At 54.0% G+C, this 19,685-nt stretch overlaps 1 protein-coding gene across 1 annotated transcript in view; it reads left to right on the top strand.

The window, feature by feature from the left end:
* ANO2 (anoctamin 2) overlaps positions 1-19,685 on the top strand; it is a 248,636-nt gene that overhangs the window by 60,687 nt on the left and 168,264 nt on the right. Inside the window, exons 5-9 of the mRNA XM_031444274.2 lie at positions 5,420-5,571; positions 7,187-7,241; positions 9,615-9,666; positions 17,984-18,039; positions 19,167-19,208. Of these exons, the coding sequence (XP_031300134.2) occupies positions 5,420-5,571; positions 7,187-7,241; positions 9,615-9,666; positions 17,984-18,039; positions 19,167-19,208 (357 nt within the window). The remainder of the gene's footprint in view (positions 1-5,419; positions 5,572-7,186; positions 7,242-9,614; positions 9,667-17,983; positions 18,040-19,166; positions 19,209-19,685) is intronic.

Below are 19,685 nucleotides of genomic sequence, written 5' to 3'. Positions count from 1 at the left end.
TAGTGTCTGTCGGGCTGTGAGGCGGCAGGAGACACGCGCTCGCAGCTGGGCTCAGTCTCCATCTTTATGCCTGGGTGGTGCCTCCTGCTGACTTCCTACCAGTTGCAGAAAGAGGCCCTCTTAGGTCACTGCAGGTGAGGGACTCATGGAAATCAAGGAGGTATTGTTTGCGTCTCGTATGGTTAGACCTTTTCCTCGGTCTTTGGGGTCATTGGCTCTCCTAGTGTTTGTGTGACACTGGGCATGTTACCAAACTTTCTGTGCCTCAGTTTCTTTACCTGTAAAATGGGGACAGCAACCTGTATCTGCCCATGATAGATGTCACCATAGCCCTGCTTCCTTGCATCCTGGGAAGGAACGTGATTCCCAGGCAGGGGGGAAACCAATTAGCCCTCAGACCACACGGCGGGGCCCCTGCGGAGGGAAGTGGCCGGGGGAGACTTGGGGGGAAAAAAGAAGTAAGGGAAGAAGGCATCTCAGTAAACCTCTTAGCCTGTGACAGGAGGCCAGAGCGGGCTTTTATGAGAACCACATTTGAGCCCTGGAATAAAAATTAAGAGCAACATACTTTAAAAATTATTTATGATTTTAAGCACATGAAAGGCATATCGTGTACCCGGGGAGGGCATAATGGGTAACAGCTGGCTGACATGTGTCTTGCCATTTCTGATCATGTTCCTCATTCTCTGATGTCCAAGAATAACAGTATTAGCGATGCCAGTGCTGACTGTATTAATAATGATAAAGAGGATTGGGGCGCCCTTCCTGGACCCCTGAACACAAGAGAAGAGCCTGGGCTGCTGGGCTGGTGGGGGCTGAAAGGGAGCTCCGGCTATTTCCTTCCTGGGGGACAATGGAGCCCTTCCAGGGATCAAAGGTTTAAGAACAGAGCCTGGCTGAGGGGGTCAGGAAGCCTGAGTACCAAGGCCAGATTTCACCACTGATGCTGGCAATTCCCCGCCCCCTGGAGTCGCAGTTGCCCCATCTGCAAAATAGCCATGGGGACCAGCCGGGCAGCTTGCAGAGTCCTCGTGGACCCTGATGACATGGGGCCCATGGAAGTGCTGGGTACTTTGCTGAGCACCCTGTGTCTGGAAGGGGTCAGCCTCGTGGCTGTATTTCTTCAGCCCTCGGCAGGATCGGCCCCCAGGCTCGGCGCCTGGCATGCAGGAGACGCCTAGAAATGGCCGTGCCTTGCACGAATGTTTCTTTTCCATTTGGTGTCCAAAGCCACGGAAGCTTAGGCTTGGATGATGCTGTAACGATGCACTCAGCGGGTCTGGAGCAGTGCTCGGCCCAGGGCTAGTGATCCCTACCGCTGAGTGGACTGGGGTGCTCTACCCAGTGCCCCGCCAGTGACGAGCTGTTCCATTCAGGCTGGTGGGGAGAAGACGGGCTGGTCCCAGTCCTTGCAGTTGGGTTTTTTTCCCAGTGTCTTGCTGTCCCTCCCTCCCTGCCAAGTGCTCAGGAGGCCCTTCTGCGGGATTCTTGGTGAAGCTGTCCCCCCAGGTTCTCTGTCCTGTGAACTCTAGTTGCCTTGGCCTCCCCAGACGCCCAACTGTGCCTCCTCAGCTCAGGGGCTTCGCTGGGCTCCATCCGTCCCCTCGGCCCAGAGCCTCCCTCCAGGCCGTGAGCCGGAGCCATCGCAGGCCTCGCCTTGCTCGTTGCCTGTCTCTCAGGAACTCTTCGTTGCCTGATGTCCAGTATCTTACAAACTGTTTTCTTAGTCTGTTTGGGCCACTGTCACAAAATACCACAGACTGGGTGGCCTAGAACAACAGATCTTTTTTTCTCACAGTTCTGGAGGCTGGACGTCTGAGACCAGGGCACCAGCGTGGCTGGGTGAGCGCCCCCTTCCTGGTTCGTAGCTGGCCCCTTCTCACTGTGTCCTCACCTGGTGGAAGGGGCCGGGGAGTTCCGTGGAGTGTCCTTTAAAAGGGTGCTCATCCCATTCACGAGGGCGCCACCCTCGTGACCCAGTCACCCTTCTAAGAACCATCGTGTTGGGCCTTGGGGTTTCAGGGTATGCATTTTGGGGGGATACCAACATTCAGACCACAGCAACCATTATTTCATGATTTTTATCTGGGTGCTTTCGTTGGTCCGGGTGGCGTCAGTCTGGTCCCTGTTCCTCCGTCATAGTGGGAAGTGGAAGCCCCCGCAGTTCACTCTTTAGAGATGAAGGGCCTGAGAGGGAGAGTGACTTGCCCGGAGCCACACGGCCAGTTCGCATCAGGAAGGACCAGGACCCAGGCTGTTCACTCAGTGGACATTATCGTGGTCCTACTGTGTGCCAGGCCCAGCAGGTGTGCTCCCTGCTCTCCAGAAGCCCGCAGTCTGCTGGGGAGACAGGTGAGTGAGCCAGGAATCAGAGGTGCGAGACCGTCTTCATGACGCAGGGTGCTAAGGAGGGTTTCCTGGGAAAGCTGCTGCCTGAGCCCAGTGGAGGAGAAGGAGGGGTAGGGGCAGGGAGAAGCAAAGGCCTCAGGTAGGAGGCAGGTCCTTTGTCCTCCAAGCTTAGTGTCCATGGTCTCGTGCCATGGGCCTCCCCACTCCGTGTTTCAGGGTGGGCACGTGCCAGGCTGCATCCCACAAGGTCCCTGGTATCAGTCTGGGCATTCGTGTAGCGTCCCCGTCAGGGCTGTGGGTTGGAGGTTGCGTTGAGGGTTCTGGTGGGACTCTGACCTTTGACACCTGTTACATTTTTCCTGGAGGCAGATGGTATTATTTTTAGTGATTTAGAGCCCCCCCTCCGCCATCAAGGAACAGTCAGAATTTATCCTGGTCCCATTCCTGGTCCCCCTAAAGGCATGCCACAGGCCCCACTCCCTTTAGCCCGATTCTCGAGCGAGCCCAGCCAGACACACCGCCAGGATGAGGGGCAGAAACAGCTCGGAGGTTCAGCTGACATCCTGCCACAACAAGGCCCTGGGGCAGCTGCTGGGTATTCATCCTCCCTGACTGAATACAGGCCCCCACCCCCGGCCTCTGCCAGGGCTGGGCCCCCCGTGCCTTTTGCAGCTGCGGGGACACATCGGGAAGCCTTTCGGTCAGCCAGCGCCTTTAGGCTTTGGCTTTATTCCCGGCCTGGGTTACTTCTCCCAAGGCCTGTTACCTTGTGGCTGCTCCGTCCCCAGCCTGGGCTCCTCCAGAAACCTACCACCATCGCCATCAACGCTGGTCCCCCAGAGGTGCGGCGTTGTCCTCTCAAAGATAGCAGGTAGTTTGGATGGTATCCTGCCTTCACGGAGGTTATGTTTGGTGGACATCAATCAAATAACCACGCAAGTAAAACCAGGCCCTTTAACCCTTCTTAAATCCAGCTTGAACTTTTCCACTCTTTTGTTGGCTTGGAATGACTTTGTCTCGATCTATTCAAGCCTGATTCATTGAAAGTCTGTATAAGGTGATGTAATAGAAGTGTGATCAAAGGAGTTAAGGCATGTGTAGAGGATAAAATAAATGCCCATCACTAGGGAAGTGACTACACTGTGCAATATGATGCATTCATGAAGGCAGTCCTCCACGAACTGACCTGCAAAGATACATACCTGGGACACACTGGTAAATGAGAAAAGTGAACTTTGGAATAATATGTGAAATATGACCACAGGGGTGTTTAGAAAGGGGTTCGATTGTAGATACGTGGGGAGAGTCAGCATAAAACAGACTCCAGATTATCATAGAGATTTCCTCTCTGTGATGGGACTGGAAGAGAGAGGAAGCTGTTAATATTAGTTAATTTTTACATTAATATACTTTTATGGTTTTGGTTTCGTTGTTTACTAGAACTGTGTTAAGTGTGTAATTGAAATTAAATCTGAGTGCATAGGAAAATTTATTCAAAGAAATAAATACACCGTGCTTATGCGTCAGTTGTTAGATTGGGGAGGTTCTCCCCCCACTCTAAATTATCATCATTTTGTTAAAGAACAAAAAGACAAGAGAAGGAGGTTACCTTTCTGTTAAAGTCCAGCAGAGGTGCTGCTTCCAGCAAGAAACACTTTCCTGACTCCTCAGCTGGGTCTGCCGTCTCCTTTCTTTGAATCCTCAAAGCATCTTGTGTGTCTTCTGTGACGTTTGTCTCCGTCTGCCTTGTAAGTGTTTCGCCCATGTTTTGCTGCCTCTCTGCGCGCAGCAACTCAAGGACGCCACGATAGGGAAGACGGAGGATCCGGTGTCACTGTTGCTCATGTCATCTTCTGCAGCAGGACAAGTTCGCCCAAACTTAGTAGCTTAAGACACAGTCATTTTATTCTGTCTCATGAATTTTTGCTCAGTAACTCGAGCAGAGCTGAGCTGGGTAATTCTTCTGCTCTGTGGGGTGGTGACTGGGATCACTAGGTGGTGTCTAGCTTGGGGTTGAGCTGGACCGGAGGGTCCAGTAAGGCTTCCCTCGCTCGCCTGATGCTTGGCTGGGCGGCCGGCCGCGTGGGCTCAGCCTGGTCCCTTCCCTTTCTGCGTCCTCTCAGCATCTCTGCACAGACTTCCTATGGGGGCTCCGAGCTCCAAGGGACCAAGGCAGAAGCTCCCCATCTTCTTAAAGGGTGGAGCTGGCATCATGTCACTTTTGCACAGGCCGCCACAGAGCGCACCCAGACTTAAGCGGGGTGGGAACACAGAAAGGAGGACTTGGGTAAAGACACGTGTGGCCGTTGTTAATCCGTCGCAGCGTTGCCGTGAGAAGTACAGTGTCTGTGAGTCAGTGGCCACGTCTGTGAATTAGGAAGCCCGGGAGCTGCAAGGTACGCGGAAGCGCTCTGCACGTCGCGGAAACCTGTGCGGGCCGCGAGGACCAGTGCTTGTCCTGGTACTCACTCTGTGCTTCACTGAAGGCAGGTGCTCATAGGTGTTGAAAGCAAACTCATCCATCAGATATTTCCCCAGAGAAGCGTGAGAGAAGTGGGGCTGCTGGTCACACAGGGGCGCGGGTTCCTTGCAGAGCACCGACTTGGGATTAGGTTGATGCCGCAAGCCAAGCGGTCGCCCAGTTACTCTGCGTGACCTCTGTGGGCTCATCTCACCTTTCTGAGCCTTAATTTCCTCATCGCAATATGAGAATGACATGATCTCCCTAGCTGGGTTGCAGAGTGCATCGGAGCTCATTTGTGTAAAGCACTTAGTGTGGTGGTTGTCACACAGTAGGTCTCCTGTGATGATGCACCCAGCCCCAGAGAAAGCTTGGACTCCTCACTGTGTCTCCACCCTGGTCCCCACCATTGGCACACACAGTTGAGAGGGCTCACGTCCTTGTGAAGGCAGTGGAGGAAGGGACGGACCTACCGCTTTCTTCTCCAGTCTCCTCTCCCCAGCACGTTCCCCTGCGGGGGGATCTGAGCCCCGGGTGGCTCTGGCTGTGAGTCGCTCTCTGAGCATCGGATGCGCCTCCCTCTCAGACCTGTGGCTGTGCCTTTCACAGATGTATGAGATCAAGTCAGAAGGCAGCATCGCCAAGACGTTCAACAAGGTTCTGCAGAAGCTGAGCTCGCCCCTGAAGCCCCGAGTCCCCGAGCACACTCACAGCAGGATGAAGAACCTCTCCTATCCGTTCTCCAGGGAGAAGATGTACCTGTGAGTATTGGAGCTTGTTGGGGGGGGTGGTTGTGTGAGAGGTTGGGATGGAAAGTCAAGGACCGCTCAGTGCCTCAGTTCCCAAAGTGAGTGCCTCGGAGCCTGGGGGGGAGGGCGGGTGCTCTCAGGCTGGAATAGTCCCCATGTTTGCTTTCTGAATCCCCTTCCCTGAATGAGATGATCTCAAAGAGCTCTGGAATATTCGTCCAGGGGCTGATCGGGGAAACCTGCCATCTCTGTCATTTTGCATGACTCAGGGAGTGAACAACTAGAGACCTCAGGACTCTGAGAAAAATGGGCAGATACCTGTCTAGTCCTCTGTGGGGAACCATTCTGCCCAGTTCCTAGCCTAACAGGGTTTCAGCAAATTGTGCGAAACCCGAGAGAAGGTGGGTGGAGCGTCTGGATGCCTGTCCTCTCAGCTGCCTGCTCCTGGGACTGTGGACTGCGAGGGGCCCCTCCTCGCGCCCCGCCCAGCGGGGGGGGGGATAAGCACTTGCCTCAGGGAAGCCTCTGGGAGGGGGGGTCATCACGGGGAAGTGGGAGAGGGAGGGAAGGGACTGGGGGAGTGCGGAGAAGGGCTGGAATCTGTCCCTTCTGGGGAACTGGCTTTGATGGGGCGACGTGTCTGACGCTCGCTGGGGCACATCTCCTGCCCATCTGCCCTATTAGATAACAGCTCTGCACACTTGTGTTTGCTCCCCCATTGAATTCTTACCCCAGTAATGATTCTGCTACAATTCTGGTCACCAGTTCAAGTGTGTGTAAGGGTTTTCCCACACCACCAAGAAATTCTTCGACCCAGCCTGGTGTCCTACCGTCCAGCTCTGTTCTGAGCCTGTCCAACTGGAGACAGCGTCGGATTTCCCAGGTTGAGGCTTCAGTATCACAGGACTCAGGCCCCCGCTTCAGAGGCCTGAGCAAGTCCAGGTTGTTACCTGTGCTTCTGACCGGCTGGCTACACAGCAGAGGTTCCCACGCCCCCCTCCTTGGGTTTGCTTAATTGGCTTGAGTGGCTCACGGAACTCAGGGAGCCCGTTTACTCGCTAGATTACCTGTTTCTTACAAATGCATGGAAGGGTGGGGATCAACAGCCAGGTGAAGAGAGTCACAAGGCCAGGTCCCAAACGCAGGGGCTTCTATTCCCCCTGGGGTTTGGGGCTCAGCACGAAAGCCTTCTGACTCACCGACCTGGAAGCCCTCAGATCTCACCCTTCTGGGACTTCAGGGAGGTTTCATTACGCAGGCAGGGCCGATTAAATCACCGGCCGTTGATTCCACCTCCCGTACCACCCTGCTCCCCGGAAGTCGGCTCGGGGTGGGTGCTGAAGTGTTCAGCGGCCGCATGATACAGGTGTTGGAACTGTATCATGTCTTCATTGTAAGTAACTTGTAATGGACATTTTTCTTAATGGAGCTTGTTTATTCTGTTGAATTTATTCTCCAGATGGTACATTTCTGCGATAAGTTTTCAGAATGACTGGGCCAAAAAGAGTGTGAACGTTGTGGGGGTGTGTGTGTGTGTCTTGCACGTCTTGCTGTGGGCCCGGGTGGCAGTGGTCCCAGGATGAGGGTCGTGAAGTGAGTTGACCTTCTGCTTTCTTGGTGTCCCCAGGTACAACATCCAGGACAAAGACACCTTCTTTGATAACGCCACCCGTAGCCGCATTGTAAGTGAACAGGCTGAGCGGGTGCTCAACCAGGTGTGGTTGGCTGGGGAGGGGCTGGGGAGGCCTGAGTTCCGTTTGGCCGGGCGGTCTCCGCCCTCCCTGGGCTGGCTCTCAAGCCTCCCGTCATCTGCTGGGAGTCGCCCAGCGACTGGGAGGCGTGTCCAGGGGGCTTCCCAGTCCCCGTGGTGGGAGAAGTAGCCCGGAGCTCTCCTCACTGTCAGGCTGAGAGGGCCGTCTTTCCACGGTTCTCCATCCGGGCCCTTCTCGGAATCACAAAATCAGGGACTGTCAGAGCTGGTGGGGACTCTCCACTACTTGAGTGACCCCCTTGCTTGACAGTTGAGGACACAGAAGCTCTGAGATGCCATGAATTGAAACAAAAAAAATCATGCAGATCGTTTGTGTCCGAGCGAGGCTCGTTGCTGGGCCGCTGTGTTTGTTCTTTCGTCCCCAGAGGAGTCCTGGGCATTTATGTCCCAGGGGATGCTCGAGCTGGCCCATTTGTCCAGGAATAAAATTACTGGCCTGTTCGGTAGGAAGCCAGCATCTGTGACTGGAGCCATTCTTCGCCCTTCTTGAGTTTTGCCTCTTGAAGTCAAAGTTTTGAATTTTGCAGGATGGTTGATTCCAGTGAAAACCTGCATGTGGCCTGTGCCTCGCAGCCCCTGTCTGAGGGCCGTTTATCCCCTACCCACCCGGAAAGCACCAGCCCATGGACGGGGATCGGGGGTGGAGAAGGAGGGGCCCAAGGAACGCTGGTCCCTTGCTCAGGCCACTGTGGAAACATGGCAGCCCGTATCCATTGATCCCTAGGAAAGAATGGAGGTTTCAACAGGAGGAGGAATAACAGTTAGACCTCTAGAGGGGCTTCCAGGCCAGCGGGGTGATAAGAAGGCTTAGAAGGGACAGGTGATTGGACTTAGCTACAGAACATTTCCAAGTCATGCTGAAAACACGGCCTTGACTCTGCAGGATGGGCCAGCCAACTCCTCAGTCCCTCGGCCTAGTGTTTTGGGGAGATTTTAAATGGGCATATGATTTCTTTTATCTTCCTACGGGAGAAAAATCATACATTTCCCACTGTTTTGGTTGATGCTATTACAAGCCGTTTAACTGTCCCTGTGGCTTGGGTCCCACGTCTGCAGGGCACTTAGAGGGTGTTGTAGAAATTACCCAAGAATTGCAACATGCTTATAAAATAATAGAAGGCCACATAAATGCTGTTCCTGATGATTACTGCTGTTGAGTACTGCACTGTATTATAAGCGAATTAAGCATTCTTGGGCCCCATTCTGCTGGGAGTTATTCATTTACCACTCCCTCTAGGTCTGGGGCTGGAACGTGGGGGTGTGAATGGGATGGAGAAGCACGTCTTTCCTCCTTCTGGAAGCTTCTTCCTTCTCCTCCTGCCGTTTCCCAGGTCCATCCCACACTGGGATGGGGGAGAGAGGAGCCTTGAGTTTTGTCTTGGGGTCTGCCCTGCCCCGGGCTCTGGTCTGAGGACCTCGCCCGCATCTGTAGACATCTCCCTGTGCCCCCTTCCCTGTGGGCATCTGGGCAGCCCAGCTGTCTGTCCCAGCACTGACCTCCTGACTGGGCATCTCCTCGTAGCCTGGCGTCGGCTTGGGACCGCTCGGAGGGCATGAGTTTATGGTGCCTCCGTGTCCCTGCTCCTTGGCTGGGAGACTCTCAGCCCCCTGCCCTGCCCTTACCGGCGAGTGGCAGGACCCTGCCGGCCCCACAGTCAGGGGCGTGTTGGCCTGCTGACATGTTAACATGCAGGGCTCCTTGGGCGGCAGCAGCCGTGTGCTCAGGATGCGCTCTGAGATGTGGAGTCTTGAGGACGTCAGACTCACTCCAGGGGAGGCAAGATGAGGACTTGGGAAAAGGACAGAGAAGTGACGAAGGACCAAGCTGTAGGTGGCCCTTTCCAGTTGCCAGAGTGCTTGCATGGTTCCCCAGAGCAGCTCTGTGACCAGGTTTGGGGCCGGGACTCCAGGCCTTCCCCAGCCAGGGGCTCTCAGGGTTAGTGTGGGGGGCACCCCCCCTCCTCCCTGGCCTCCTCCCCAGCCTCCTCCCTGGGCCTCCAGAGGCCTGTGGGCCTGGGCTCTCCTCGTGCTTTCCTTCCCTCCTTAACTGCATTCAATTTACAGCCTTTTCTTCACTTTGCAGGGCGGGGCGAAGGGGCGGGGTGTGTGTGAGGGGCTTAGATGTCTTGTGTCCTCAAAGCCGTCAAGTCTGAGTGGGTTTGACAGGCAGACCCCGAGCCCGGCACAGGCCCAGGCCTGGGTCCCCGCCTGGAAGTGGGGCTGCCCCCTGGGGCTGGGGACGTACGTGGTCCAGGCACTCACAGCCCCGCTGTGTCCGTTTTAGGTGCACGAGATCCTGAAACGCACGACCTGCTCTCGAGCCAACAACACGATGGGTAAGGACCCCCCCACTGTGGTCGGGGTGATGGGGACCGGGGGCCAGAGTCAGCCTTTCAGCAGACAGACTGCAGCACAAAGAGGTGCCCACACAGAGGGGATGCCTGCCTCCCCCCAGAGCAGAGGGAGCCCCATTTCTCGTGCGGCTAGGGCCACCCCCCCGACCTTCACCCCACGTCTCTCATCCTTTCTCTCCTTTCCCTGGACCACTGCCGACACCTTCCACTTTATCCACAAAATTCAGCTGCTCTCTGTTCACAGTCTACAAAAGGTTTTAATAACCACCCAGATCATGGCTGGTTTTTATTTGTTTGCTTTTAAGAAGGCAGGCATCTCAGAGGCCTTTTGGTTTAGGCCCCTCGCTTGATGTAAGAAGAAACAGCCCCAGAGACAGCGAATCATTCTGAATGCGCCTCCTCTGAGTTCAGTACTCTTGTCACCAGCTCTGGCTGAACCTGCTTTCCCCATGGTTTCTTTTTGTGAACGTGGGAGTGTTTGTCTTTGAAGCCAGACCCTCAGCGTTTGGGAGCTGGCGGTGTAAGGCGGGCAGTCCGGGTGCCGACGGGTTGTGGGGAAGACACAGGTGATGGCAGGGGCCACGCCGTGAGCCCACGGACACGAGCGCTGTCCTGTCCGCACGATCACTCTGCAGGCGGAACTCTCTTTCCAAAGGTGCTGCTGTCACTCAGGACGGCTTTCTTGGAGGTGGCAAAGCTTCGACTTTTGGGGCAGCTTTGAGTTGGAAGGAGTCATTCAGAGGCAAGTCTAGTGAGTGAAGTGGACCACCAAGCTGAGAACAAAAGCCACGATGGCAGTAATGGTAGCTGATGCTGGAGAGTGCACGGGGGCCCCGGGGAAGGGGGACGGGGAAGAGGCAGAGCAGGCGGGGCGCCGTGACGCAGTTACTAGGACAGCGCAGAGCCTCCCGGGGGCCGTTACGTGAGACTCTGCTTTGATGTGTTCATCTTGCTACAGAATTTTAAATAACAGTTCGGTTTCAACATCTGACTTCTTACTTCCCACATTCCATGGCCTTTTTCTCCATCTTCATCTTCCTGCAATCCTTCCAGACCTTCTTCCTGAGCCTCCATCTTCAGATAGTTGGTATCCGGGGAGGGGCCACTGCTCTACTGATGGGCTGTCCTTCCGTTTCTGCCTCATGGACCACACTCCCCCTGGCTTCCTCTTCCTCCTGCCGCGTGTTAGATGTTGTCTTCGCCGTGATCCCTTGAGCTCCTTACTCTCACTCTACGCAAAAGACTTGCAACCTTGAATTTCTATTTCCTGCCTCTCTCCCCGATTTCAGACCGATGTTTCCAACTGCAGGCTGGACACCTCTGGTGAGAGGTTCCCCAGAACCTTAAAAATCAGCCTCTCAGTGTGTTCATTTCCATCCCGTTCCTCTCTCTCCCTTCCCTCTTTCCTGCTTCTCTTCCTAGAAAGGTGACTACCTCCTATTTTCACTGATGCTGTGCCCCTGGCCTGAACGTCTTTCCCCGAGTCACACCCGGGCCCGTCCCCAGGCCGGACATCTCTGTGCCACAGGGTCTCCCTTAGTGCCCTCTCCTCGGATCTCCCATCAAGCTCCACGTCTTCCTTGGTGATTGTCTGCGTTTGTGGCTTAGACTCCTGAGACCGTCCAGGAGGTGTGTCTGGATCATCTTCTAGGCCCAGTGCACCGGCTGTCTGCCTGGCGCGTTCCGCCAGTCGGTTTGGCTGAGTGGATTAGTTAAACGTGCCTGGCCTGTTAGCTTCATAGCAGTTGCTGGTGAGGTCCTGACGCTGTGCTTTCGGGGACAAATGACTTCTCGTCAACTCAGTTCCCATCTTGCAGAGTTTTTATAAAGATTAAATACAAAGCTGTCAACTATAAAGTTCTTAAAAACTAAAGTTTATTCGGAGGGACAGTCTCCAGATTGTCAAAAGGTCATTAGAGACTCTGCTTTAACACAGAAGTTTTCTTTTTTTTTCCTTTGAGGATCTGTTTTTTTTTTGTTTGTGTGTGAGATGTTACAAAGTCAAACATCTTAAGAATTTTGTTATTGTTGAGTAGTTTTCCAAAATCTCTTTTTTGACATTGAGAAATCATCGAACACCTGCTGTGTGTCAGATGGTGGTGTAGAACCCAAGGGACCGCAAGATGAGTTTGACCCGGTGTCTCTGCTCGCGGGGCTCTTAGCTTAGCCACGCAGACAGATGTGTAAACAGATAATTATGAGATAATCTGGTCGGCACCATAGCAGAGGCGCGCAGCCGGCAGACAGAACACAGGTCAGGAGCAGCCACCTTCCACGGAGATGTCTGAGCAGCAACACAAATTACCCAGGGTTTGCTCCCGAGCTCCCAGGGAGGGGAGGCTTGTCAGTTACACAAAGGGCACAAAGCAGGTGGGTGGCCGGTCGGGGGTCACATGCTGAGACACGGTCAGAACAGGGTCTGGCCTGGGTTCCCTTGCTCCAGTCCTGTCCCCACTGCCTTCAGGAAGCGTCCAGGCTGAGTCTTTGCAGCCTGTTGGTTCCACAGTAGTGGCTGGTGACTTACTGGCTTCTAACAAGGGACATCTGACTGAACCCCGCTTCCCAGCAGAGGAGGACCCTGAAGGCCAGTTTTCAGGTTGTTTGACTTCTGCCTGGGAAAAGTCAAGGACCCTTGAAGCTTTTTGGCCAACTTACCGTCTTACTTAGAAGATCGGAAGGAATGTGGAATGTGATAACGTTGCGGGGCCTCAGGATAACAGGGACCTTTGAGCCAGGGGCAGACTCTGATTTCATTGCCCTTCCCTCTGCTTTTATAGAGAAGCACAAATGGGCTAGAATGGACGGTTGTCTCATAAAAAGAAAAGAAAAAGGAAGAGCAGGATTGTGCTTGGAATTGTTTCCCATGGTGTTTTCATTGATGCTTCAGCCTCGGAATTACTTTTTATGTGGTCGTTGCTTGTGTGACCATTTACAAAGCTTTATTCTTTTTCCATTGTCCTCAGTTATAGTGGGTATTAGACGATGGAAAAGATGGTAAAGATTAGGATTAGAAGATGGAAAAATGAAACTGAAGGTAATAATTCAGAAATACTCCCATTTATCTAGTATTATCACTTTCTTCTTTGCGGAAAATGCATTTATTTGCATGCCCTGCTTTTGCAAAGCATTAAGCTGCATACACGTTGCAGGTATTGGTTTATTTATATTCCTCCCTTGTTCCACAAGATTTCCAAGGTGGCTTACAAGAAAAACAATAAAACAGCACGATGTAAATAATAAATTAAAAAATAAGAACCAGAAAAAAACACAAATCAAAACGGAATGTCAAAACTAAGAGGAAGAAAATAGAATGCAGAGATTCAAACCATACGGCCCTCCGGTTTCCGCAGTTGGGCTGCGAACCTGACCTTGAACCAGTGTGAGAGGGGAATCCAGTCCAGGGTTCAGCTCCCGAGGTCAGTGACATCTTTCCCTGTAGACGTTTTTCTAAGACCTCTCATACAGTTCCCTGCTTTCCTGTATAGACTAGAGCGACACGTATCTATAAATGCATATGTAAGCTTTTCCGTATGATTCAGAATTACTATTGAGAACATAAGGCTATTTGTGTTTCCTCAAGGATTACCAAAGAGTTATATTTTGGTTTGCCCCACACTCTGATTTTTTGAATTCTTGACTCTGGTAACCTCCCTCCCTGAGTTCTGCTCTTTCAAGTCTTGCTTTGCTCTTCGGGACACGGAAGCAGCAGCTCATTAGGACCTGGGGTAAAGAGAGCGTGGGGAGGCCTTGAAGGAGGATCTGGAGGGCTCTGCTGTGGGAAGGTACCCGACACGAGGGGATGGGCTGGGTGAGGCCGAGATGGCTTCTCTTCTGGGTTCTCTGTTTGAGAGCTGAGATATCCAGGCAAGAGCTCTCTGCACACGTAAGGTATTCCTGTAGCCAGAATGATAAGGACCCCTTGCACAAACTCTTGTCTACCCTGGAAATGAGGGGTTGTGGACACGTGCACACACCATGTGCAGAGACGGGGTGTATTTGTGAGTTTGGGGTCTGCAGGTGGCAGGTGAGCGATCACAAACTTGGCCCAGCCCACGATGCCTCCTAATTAGCATAACATAAGGTCAGCCGGCAGGGTCAGAACTGCGCAAGCTCAGTGCATCCCGGGGTGCCCTTCCCGTGCATTCTCCCGCAGAGAGCAGCCCACTCTTGACCACGTCAGAGGAGCACCAACGCCCCTGCTGTCCCTTCACGTGGAAGTCGTTGCCTTTTCACAGACAGAAAATTACGGATTGTTGGAGCTGCATTTTCATAAACATTTTGGTGTCAGAGCATCTAAACAAATGTATGCTTTGGGCATCTCCCCTCCCTCCTCGGGAGGCGATGCCTTAATTATTTTGACCGAAGCCAGACCATGTTGTGTGTTGTAAACATCTGGTTTATCATTCATCCAGCTCAACTGGTTTATATTTTGTTAGAAGAAAAGGCTTGGGATTAAAGGCATTTGAGTAATTAAGCACATGTCAAGACGATTTGGTGATGGGTAAATATAGTCTCTATTAAATGCACCGTCTGGGGGTCTGGTTTGGATTTATGTCCGGCTGGACACAGGGATGAAAGCAGAATGCTGGGCGGACTGGGCCCTGTTCTGGGGGGATCAAAGCCAAATGGGTTTCCGGGAGTTCAGCACCATCCCTCTAAGTACCTGTCCTGCTGGATGAACGTTGTCTTTGTGTTTGGCCTGGAGGGAGTTGAGCTGCAGTCCCCCTCACCCAGTGGGCCTGGTCGATTTAATGAGACTCTCTTTGGGAGGCAGACTGTGCTTCGGGTAAGCCTTTGTGTCCAGGAAGCCAGGGGTGTCTTGCAAGCTAAATGCTAGGCCTCAGGTGCTGTGTCACGACTGTGTTTTCGGGTACTGCCCTGTGCTGTGCCTCGGCCCTGGGCCCGTGGATGCAGGGCTGCAGAGCTGCCCTGGTGGGGGCGGAGCTCTTGCTGGGGCTGGGCAGAGGGCAAACGTGAGCCTTTCCCCTTGGGGATGAGCGTTCTCATCAACAGGCGTGAAGTACAGTAGGGAGTCCTCGGTGAGCCATGCTTTGTTTAAGCCGAGGCATTGCTTCTCTCTGGGGCGAGAGGGAGGGGAAAGGGTGCTCAGTGCTCTCTCCTTGCCGGCCCCCCTTCCGGCAGCAAGAAGACCAAAGGTGGGGGTCTTTCTCTCCCTGGGTGTAGAGCAGAGAGGAAGGACGGTAGATGTCACCCTGAAGAAGAAAGCTTCGCCGTCACGGCCAGCTGGATGGTGCGTGATGGAACCAATTAGCCCTTTCTGCTGAAAAGGAAGGAAAAAATTCAGAATTTCTGTTTTCAAAGCAGGGGATTTTTTTTTTAAGTTTGACTACTTTCTTCTTCTTTCAGACTGATTTCCATGCTTGTTTGAGGGTAAAATCTTGGTGTCTGAAGTCTGTGAGTGAGAGGACAAAGCAGTTCCCATTCTTGGGTGAAGTTCTGGACAAATCATTACTTTTCCACTTGCCTCTCCCCCTCGCCAGCCCTCCTCCTTTGATGAGCCACCCCTCCCTCCGCCCAGCAGCCACTGACAGGGTTGCCCAGAGGATGCCGGCCGGAAAAGGGGAGGCGTGCAACCCTGGGGACAGAGACACGATCAGTTACAGCGTCTTGGGGCTCTGGGTCCCTGCGTTAGGACAGTTCAGGTTTGACGACCTGAATTGCATTGGCTCCAATGCAAAGAACCATGTGTGTGGGCCTCCCTCTTAGGAAGCGGGCTCATCGACTAGAATTTAAAGTTTCTTCATCAGCAGACGTTTTGCCAAAGGAAACTGGAGTAGCAGGAAGGGGGCTGCCTGTGAGAAGTGGGGAGAGAGACTGAGACAACTTTCTCTGTAGGAAATGTTATCCCCCCGGTAGGGACCGCTACCCCTTCCGTGACCGCGGCAGTGAAGTGGGTGCTGTGGGAGACTCGGTGGGGGGCGGGGTGTGCTCCCTGGCCTCGGGGACCTTGCAGGCCTTTGGAGGACCCCAAACGAGGAGCTGACAAGGTTCTGGAAGTGAAGTGAGCACTCGGTGCCAAGGAGCGTGCTTTCAGGTGGTAGGTAGGGCGCATAGCTTTAGACCTGCCGTGATTCCAGATCTTCTGGAAGCTCCAGCAGCAGGACCCAGGGGTTCAGGTGGTCAGCCTCATCGCTCAGACACTGGGCTACTGTGCGAAGCAAAGCGGAGAATTTAGCAGGAGAGTTTAGCACCTGCCGAACTTTCTCATGCAGTTTTGGGACTGTCTTCAGGGTATGTACTGCCACGTGACGACCCCGGGGTGGGTGCGGGGTAGTGTGTGGGGTGCGGTCTAGCTGGAGCCCTACCCACCTAGGGTGCTTCAGCCTCTGTCCCTGTCGACAGCCCTCCTGTAGCTTTGAACCGCGCCCCGGCCCCTCCCGACGTGGGACTCCTTCCCTTGATCATTGTAGGGTGGCTTCACATGGCTGTGGTTATGGCTCTTGAACTGATTAATGATGCTCAGGGTGAAATTGTAGTCTTGTGAGGAAGATAAATCTGCAGCTCCGTCAGCCGCCGGGGCACCCTCCCCTCCCCCACCCGCGCGCCCTTCACCCCCCCCACCCCCCACGCCATTTCCGATGTTTTAGGTGCATGTACAGGCCAAGGAGGAAGCTTACAGGCAGGAGAGGCCTGGCGCTTCGGTGACGCCACAGCACTGGCAGAGTCGCCCCTTCTGCCCGGTGCCTCGCAGCCTCCCGAGGTCCTCAGCTCCCACGCGGGCCCCGGCCGGGCGCTCTGGCATCAGTGTCCCGGATCTGAGGCGAACAGGGGCGAGGTTTGAGGAAGAGGAGGCTGATGGCGGGGCGAGGATTGTGTGAGAGCCTCTGAGGCCTCCGAGCACGTGGCGGGGGCACTGACTGGGTGCGGCGCGTAGAAATCTACGAATTTTCGTGAGTAACTGTTGTCTAGATTTGTCATCCAGCCTTGTCCTCCGTCCAGATGACCTAGCATTTGGACGTCACCCGTGTTTCCCTCCAAAAGCCGTTTTCTCCTCGTCTCACTACTCTCTGCCGTCTCTGGAGAGAGTGGTTCAGGGCAGAGAGTGTGCTGGGGACCAGGGAGAGCAGTGTGTGCCGGGGACCCCCTCCCTGCCCCGAGTAAACGTGCATCCTCGCGGGGCAGGGTCCTCGGTGCTGTGAGCTGGTGAGACGGCGTCCCTCCCATCTGGGAGCCGGCGGCCCGGGGCGGGGCACCCTGAGTCAGATACAACATAGAGAGCACGTTACAGTCTCTGAGCAGAACCATGAGTGAGACAAATGAATGCCAGCGCCCCGTGCTGTGCAGAAGGTCCTCGGGGGTGAGCGTATTGGAGTTTCAGGGGCAGAGCTGTTTGTGCAGATAACACCGACTTAGCAGGGGCTGCTGTGTGCCAGCGATGCGGAGTAGTGCTGGGATAAAAAAAATGAATCCCTCATCATGTGGTTTTACACGTTGTGGTCTCAGGACCTCATTACACTGTTCAAAATTACCGAGAGCGCCCACAGGGCTTCTGCCTAGGTGGGATGTGTTGGTCAATATTTATTGTATTAGAAGTTAAAACGGAGAACAGTTTAAAGCACAAGGATACACAAGCCCATGTCCCATTAGCTGTCAGGAGGGTGATGTCACCTGTCACCAAATTCCACTGTGTACTTGTGGGACAGTAGGAGTGAAAAAGCCAATAACGTCTCATTATTACTGTGAAAAGAGTTTTGACCTTACGCACCCCCTGAAAAGGTCATGGGGACACGGGGCTCCCCAGACCACACCTTGAAAACTCCTGGCTGCTCCGGGATCTAATGGTCCAGGCAGATGAGTCGCAGACAGAAATGAGCCCGCCCTGTGAGGGAGCAGGGAGGGGTAGAGCTGAGCTCAGATGAAGTGTGGTGGGATGGTCTGGCATATACTTTTATTAATTATAAGTAATCCATATGGTCATTCCTACGCTGTCACTAAACACAGATGCTCTCCACGGATGGCTGTGGCTGTGGGGGGTGGGGGGCGGTGAGGGTCCCGGGACTGAGACGATCTGAGTGTGAGGGTAGGAGGAATGTGTCATCTGAGCGAGCGTGCTGGATATTCAAACATAACTTTGCACTCGGGAAGTGAAAAAGTATCATTGTTCTTACACTAAGAAGTAAAACCCAACAAAAACTTCTTGACTGGGACGGTCTGGAGGAGAGGGCAGGGGCTCTCAGCCGAGAGGTGGGGTGGGAGGGGTTCAATATTCACAGGAACACCAAGGTCAAGTCAAGAAGCCCTTGCCCTGCAGTTACATTTCTAACTTCCTTCTCTGTAGGTATTAACTCTCTGATAGCAAATAACGTCTACGAGGCTGCCTACCCCCTGCACGACGTGAGTATCGCCCGCATCGGTGCAGTCCCTGCGGTCTTCAGATGGCTGCGCACCACGGGTGACACGGTGGGGAACAGATGGGCCGGGAGGCAGGAGCGAGCTGTGACACCGAAGCTCCCGGGCTGGTTCTGGGCCACTTGTGACTGACAGGCATCCCCGCGCTGGTTTTTGCCGGTGTCTCTTGGTTATTTCCCCGATGGTTGAACGAGCTGGTTTTCGTTTGGGCTTTCCCTGCACTCCCTGCCTTTATCTTGGGGAAAGTATGAGAGATAGAAATGGCGTGTGGGGGGTTAAGAGATGGGGAAGGTGGGTGGATGTTGGGGAAGGAAAGTCCCAGACCTGGATAATATGCAGCCTGGACGGTCAGGCCCTTAAATGACCGAGAGTGATGTTTGATATGTGGTAGTTTTGTGGGGACATTAAATTCCTCAGCCTTCTATGCAAGTACATATTAAGTGTCAGATCTTTTTCATTTAACCTAACATTTTTGAAGCAAATCTCTCAAAATTCCTTCTGCTGTTGTGGGATTAAGTAAGGAAAACAGAGAAACTATAATCAGAGCTTTCCTTGGCCGAATAACATTATAAACGTCCCATAAGAAGATGCAGTGGTATTCTTCAAGATGATTCGTGAGGAACTTCGCTGGCACGTGAACGCAGTGCCCCCGGGCCACCCTGTTCACCCCGCTGGTCACTTTAGCATCTGCCACACAGCGGTGCCAGATGAGACCACTGGGATGGGGGCCCCCAGTGTCTGAAGGGATTTCCCAGTGACCTCCTCTTCTCGCCGACATCCCTGCTGTGGGCCCCCCGCGAGGTGAGGGTCTGCCAGGTGCGGGCAGGGAGCAGGGAGTCTCCCTGACGTGCTAGCCCGTCCCCGGGCAGGCTCTGCTGCTGCCTGTGCTGCAAGGAGGTGCAGGGAGACCCCTGACCCCTGGCGGGGGCTGCCGCGGGAGAAGCTGTCCCCAGGCCACACAGCAGGTGTTGGCGACCAAGGGAGCAGACCAGTGTCTCCTAACCCTGCGTGTTCTTGACCTTTCTTAAATGGGAATGAAAGAAAGGGATGATGCTAGAAAGTTAAAAAGAAACCCCTTTCTCTGTCTCTGATAATCCCTCTCCCTCCTGCAGGGTGAATATGACAGTCCAGGGGACGACATGAATGACAGAAAGGTAAGCCGGCCTGCCGCCATGCTGGGGGCTGTGGGCACAGAGGGCCATGCGTGGGTGTGGGACTGGGGACAAGTGTCCCGAGTGTTCTGTTGACCGCTCACCTATTTCCGGCAGTTTTCCCACAGCCCCTGTCCCCGGGCCTTTGGAAACGCGAGGTCACTGACGTGACTGTGTATGGGGACGCTGCCTGGCGGGCCAGGGATGCCGGCCGTCCTGAAATACACCCAACAGTCCCTTGCCAAAGCGGTGTCCCCGCCCCTGGTGGCGAGAGCTTCGACTAAGAGACACTGAGCGTCCAGATCCCTTGATTTATAGGGGTTTGGGGAAACTGAGGCACAGCCCAGTGGGGTACCTTGCCCATGATAGTGCTGCCTCGATAAACAGAGAAGGGCTAGAACCTCTCTGACCCTCACATCTTCCTCTCCTCTAGGCAGACAGGTGGAGCGCAGCCCCTCCCAAACCTCAGATGAGAAATCT

The sequence above is a fragment of the Camelus dromedarius genome, chromosome 25 (genome assembly GCF_036321535.1).
Source record: "Camelus dromedarius isolate mCamDro1 chromosome 25, mCamDro1.pat, whole genome shotgun sequence".
In the NCBI taxonomy this organism is placed as follows: domain Eukaryota; kingdom Metazoa; phylum Chordata; class Mammalia; order Artiodactyla; family Camelidae; genus Camelus; species Camelus dromedarius.
Note: the sequence above shows the minus strand (reverse complement) of the source record. Positions and strands in the feature narration are given on the sequence as shown.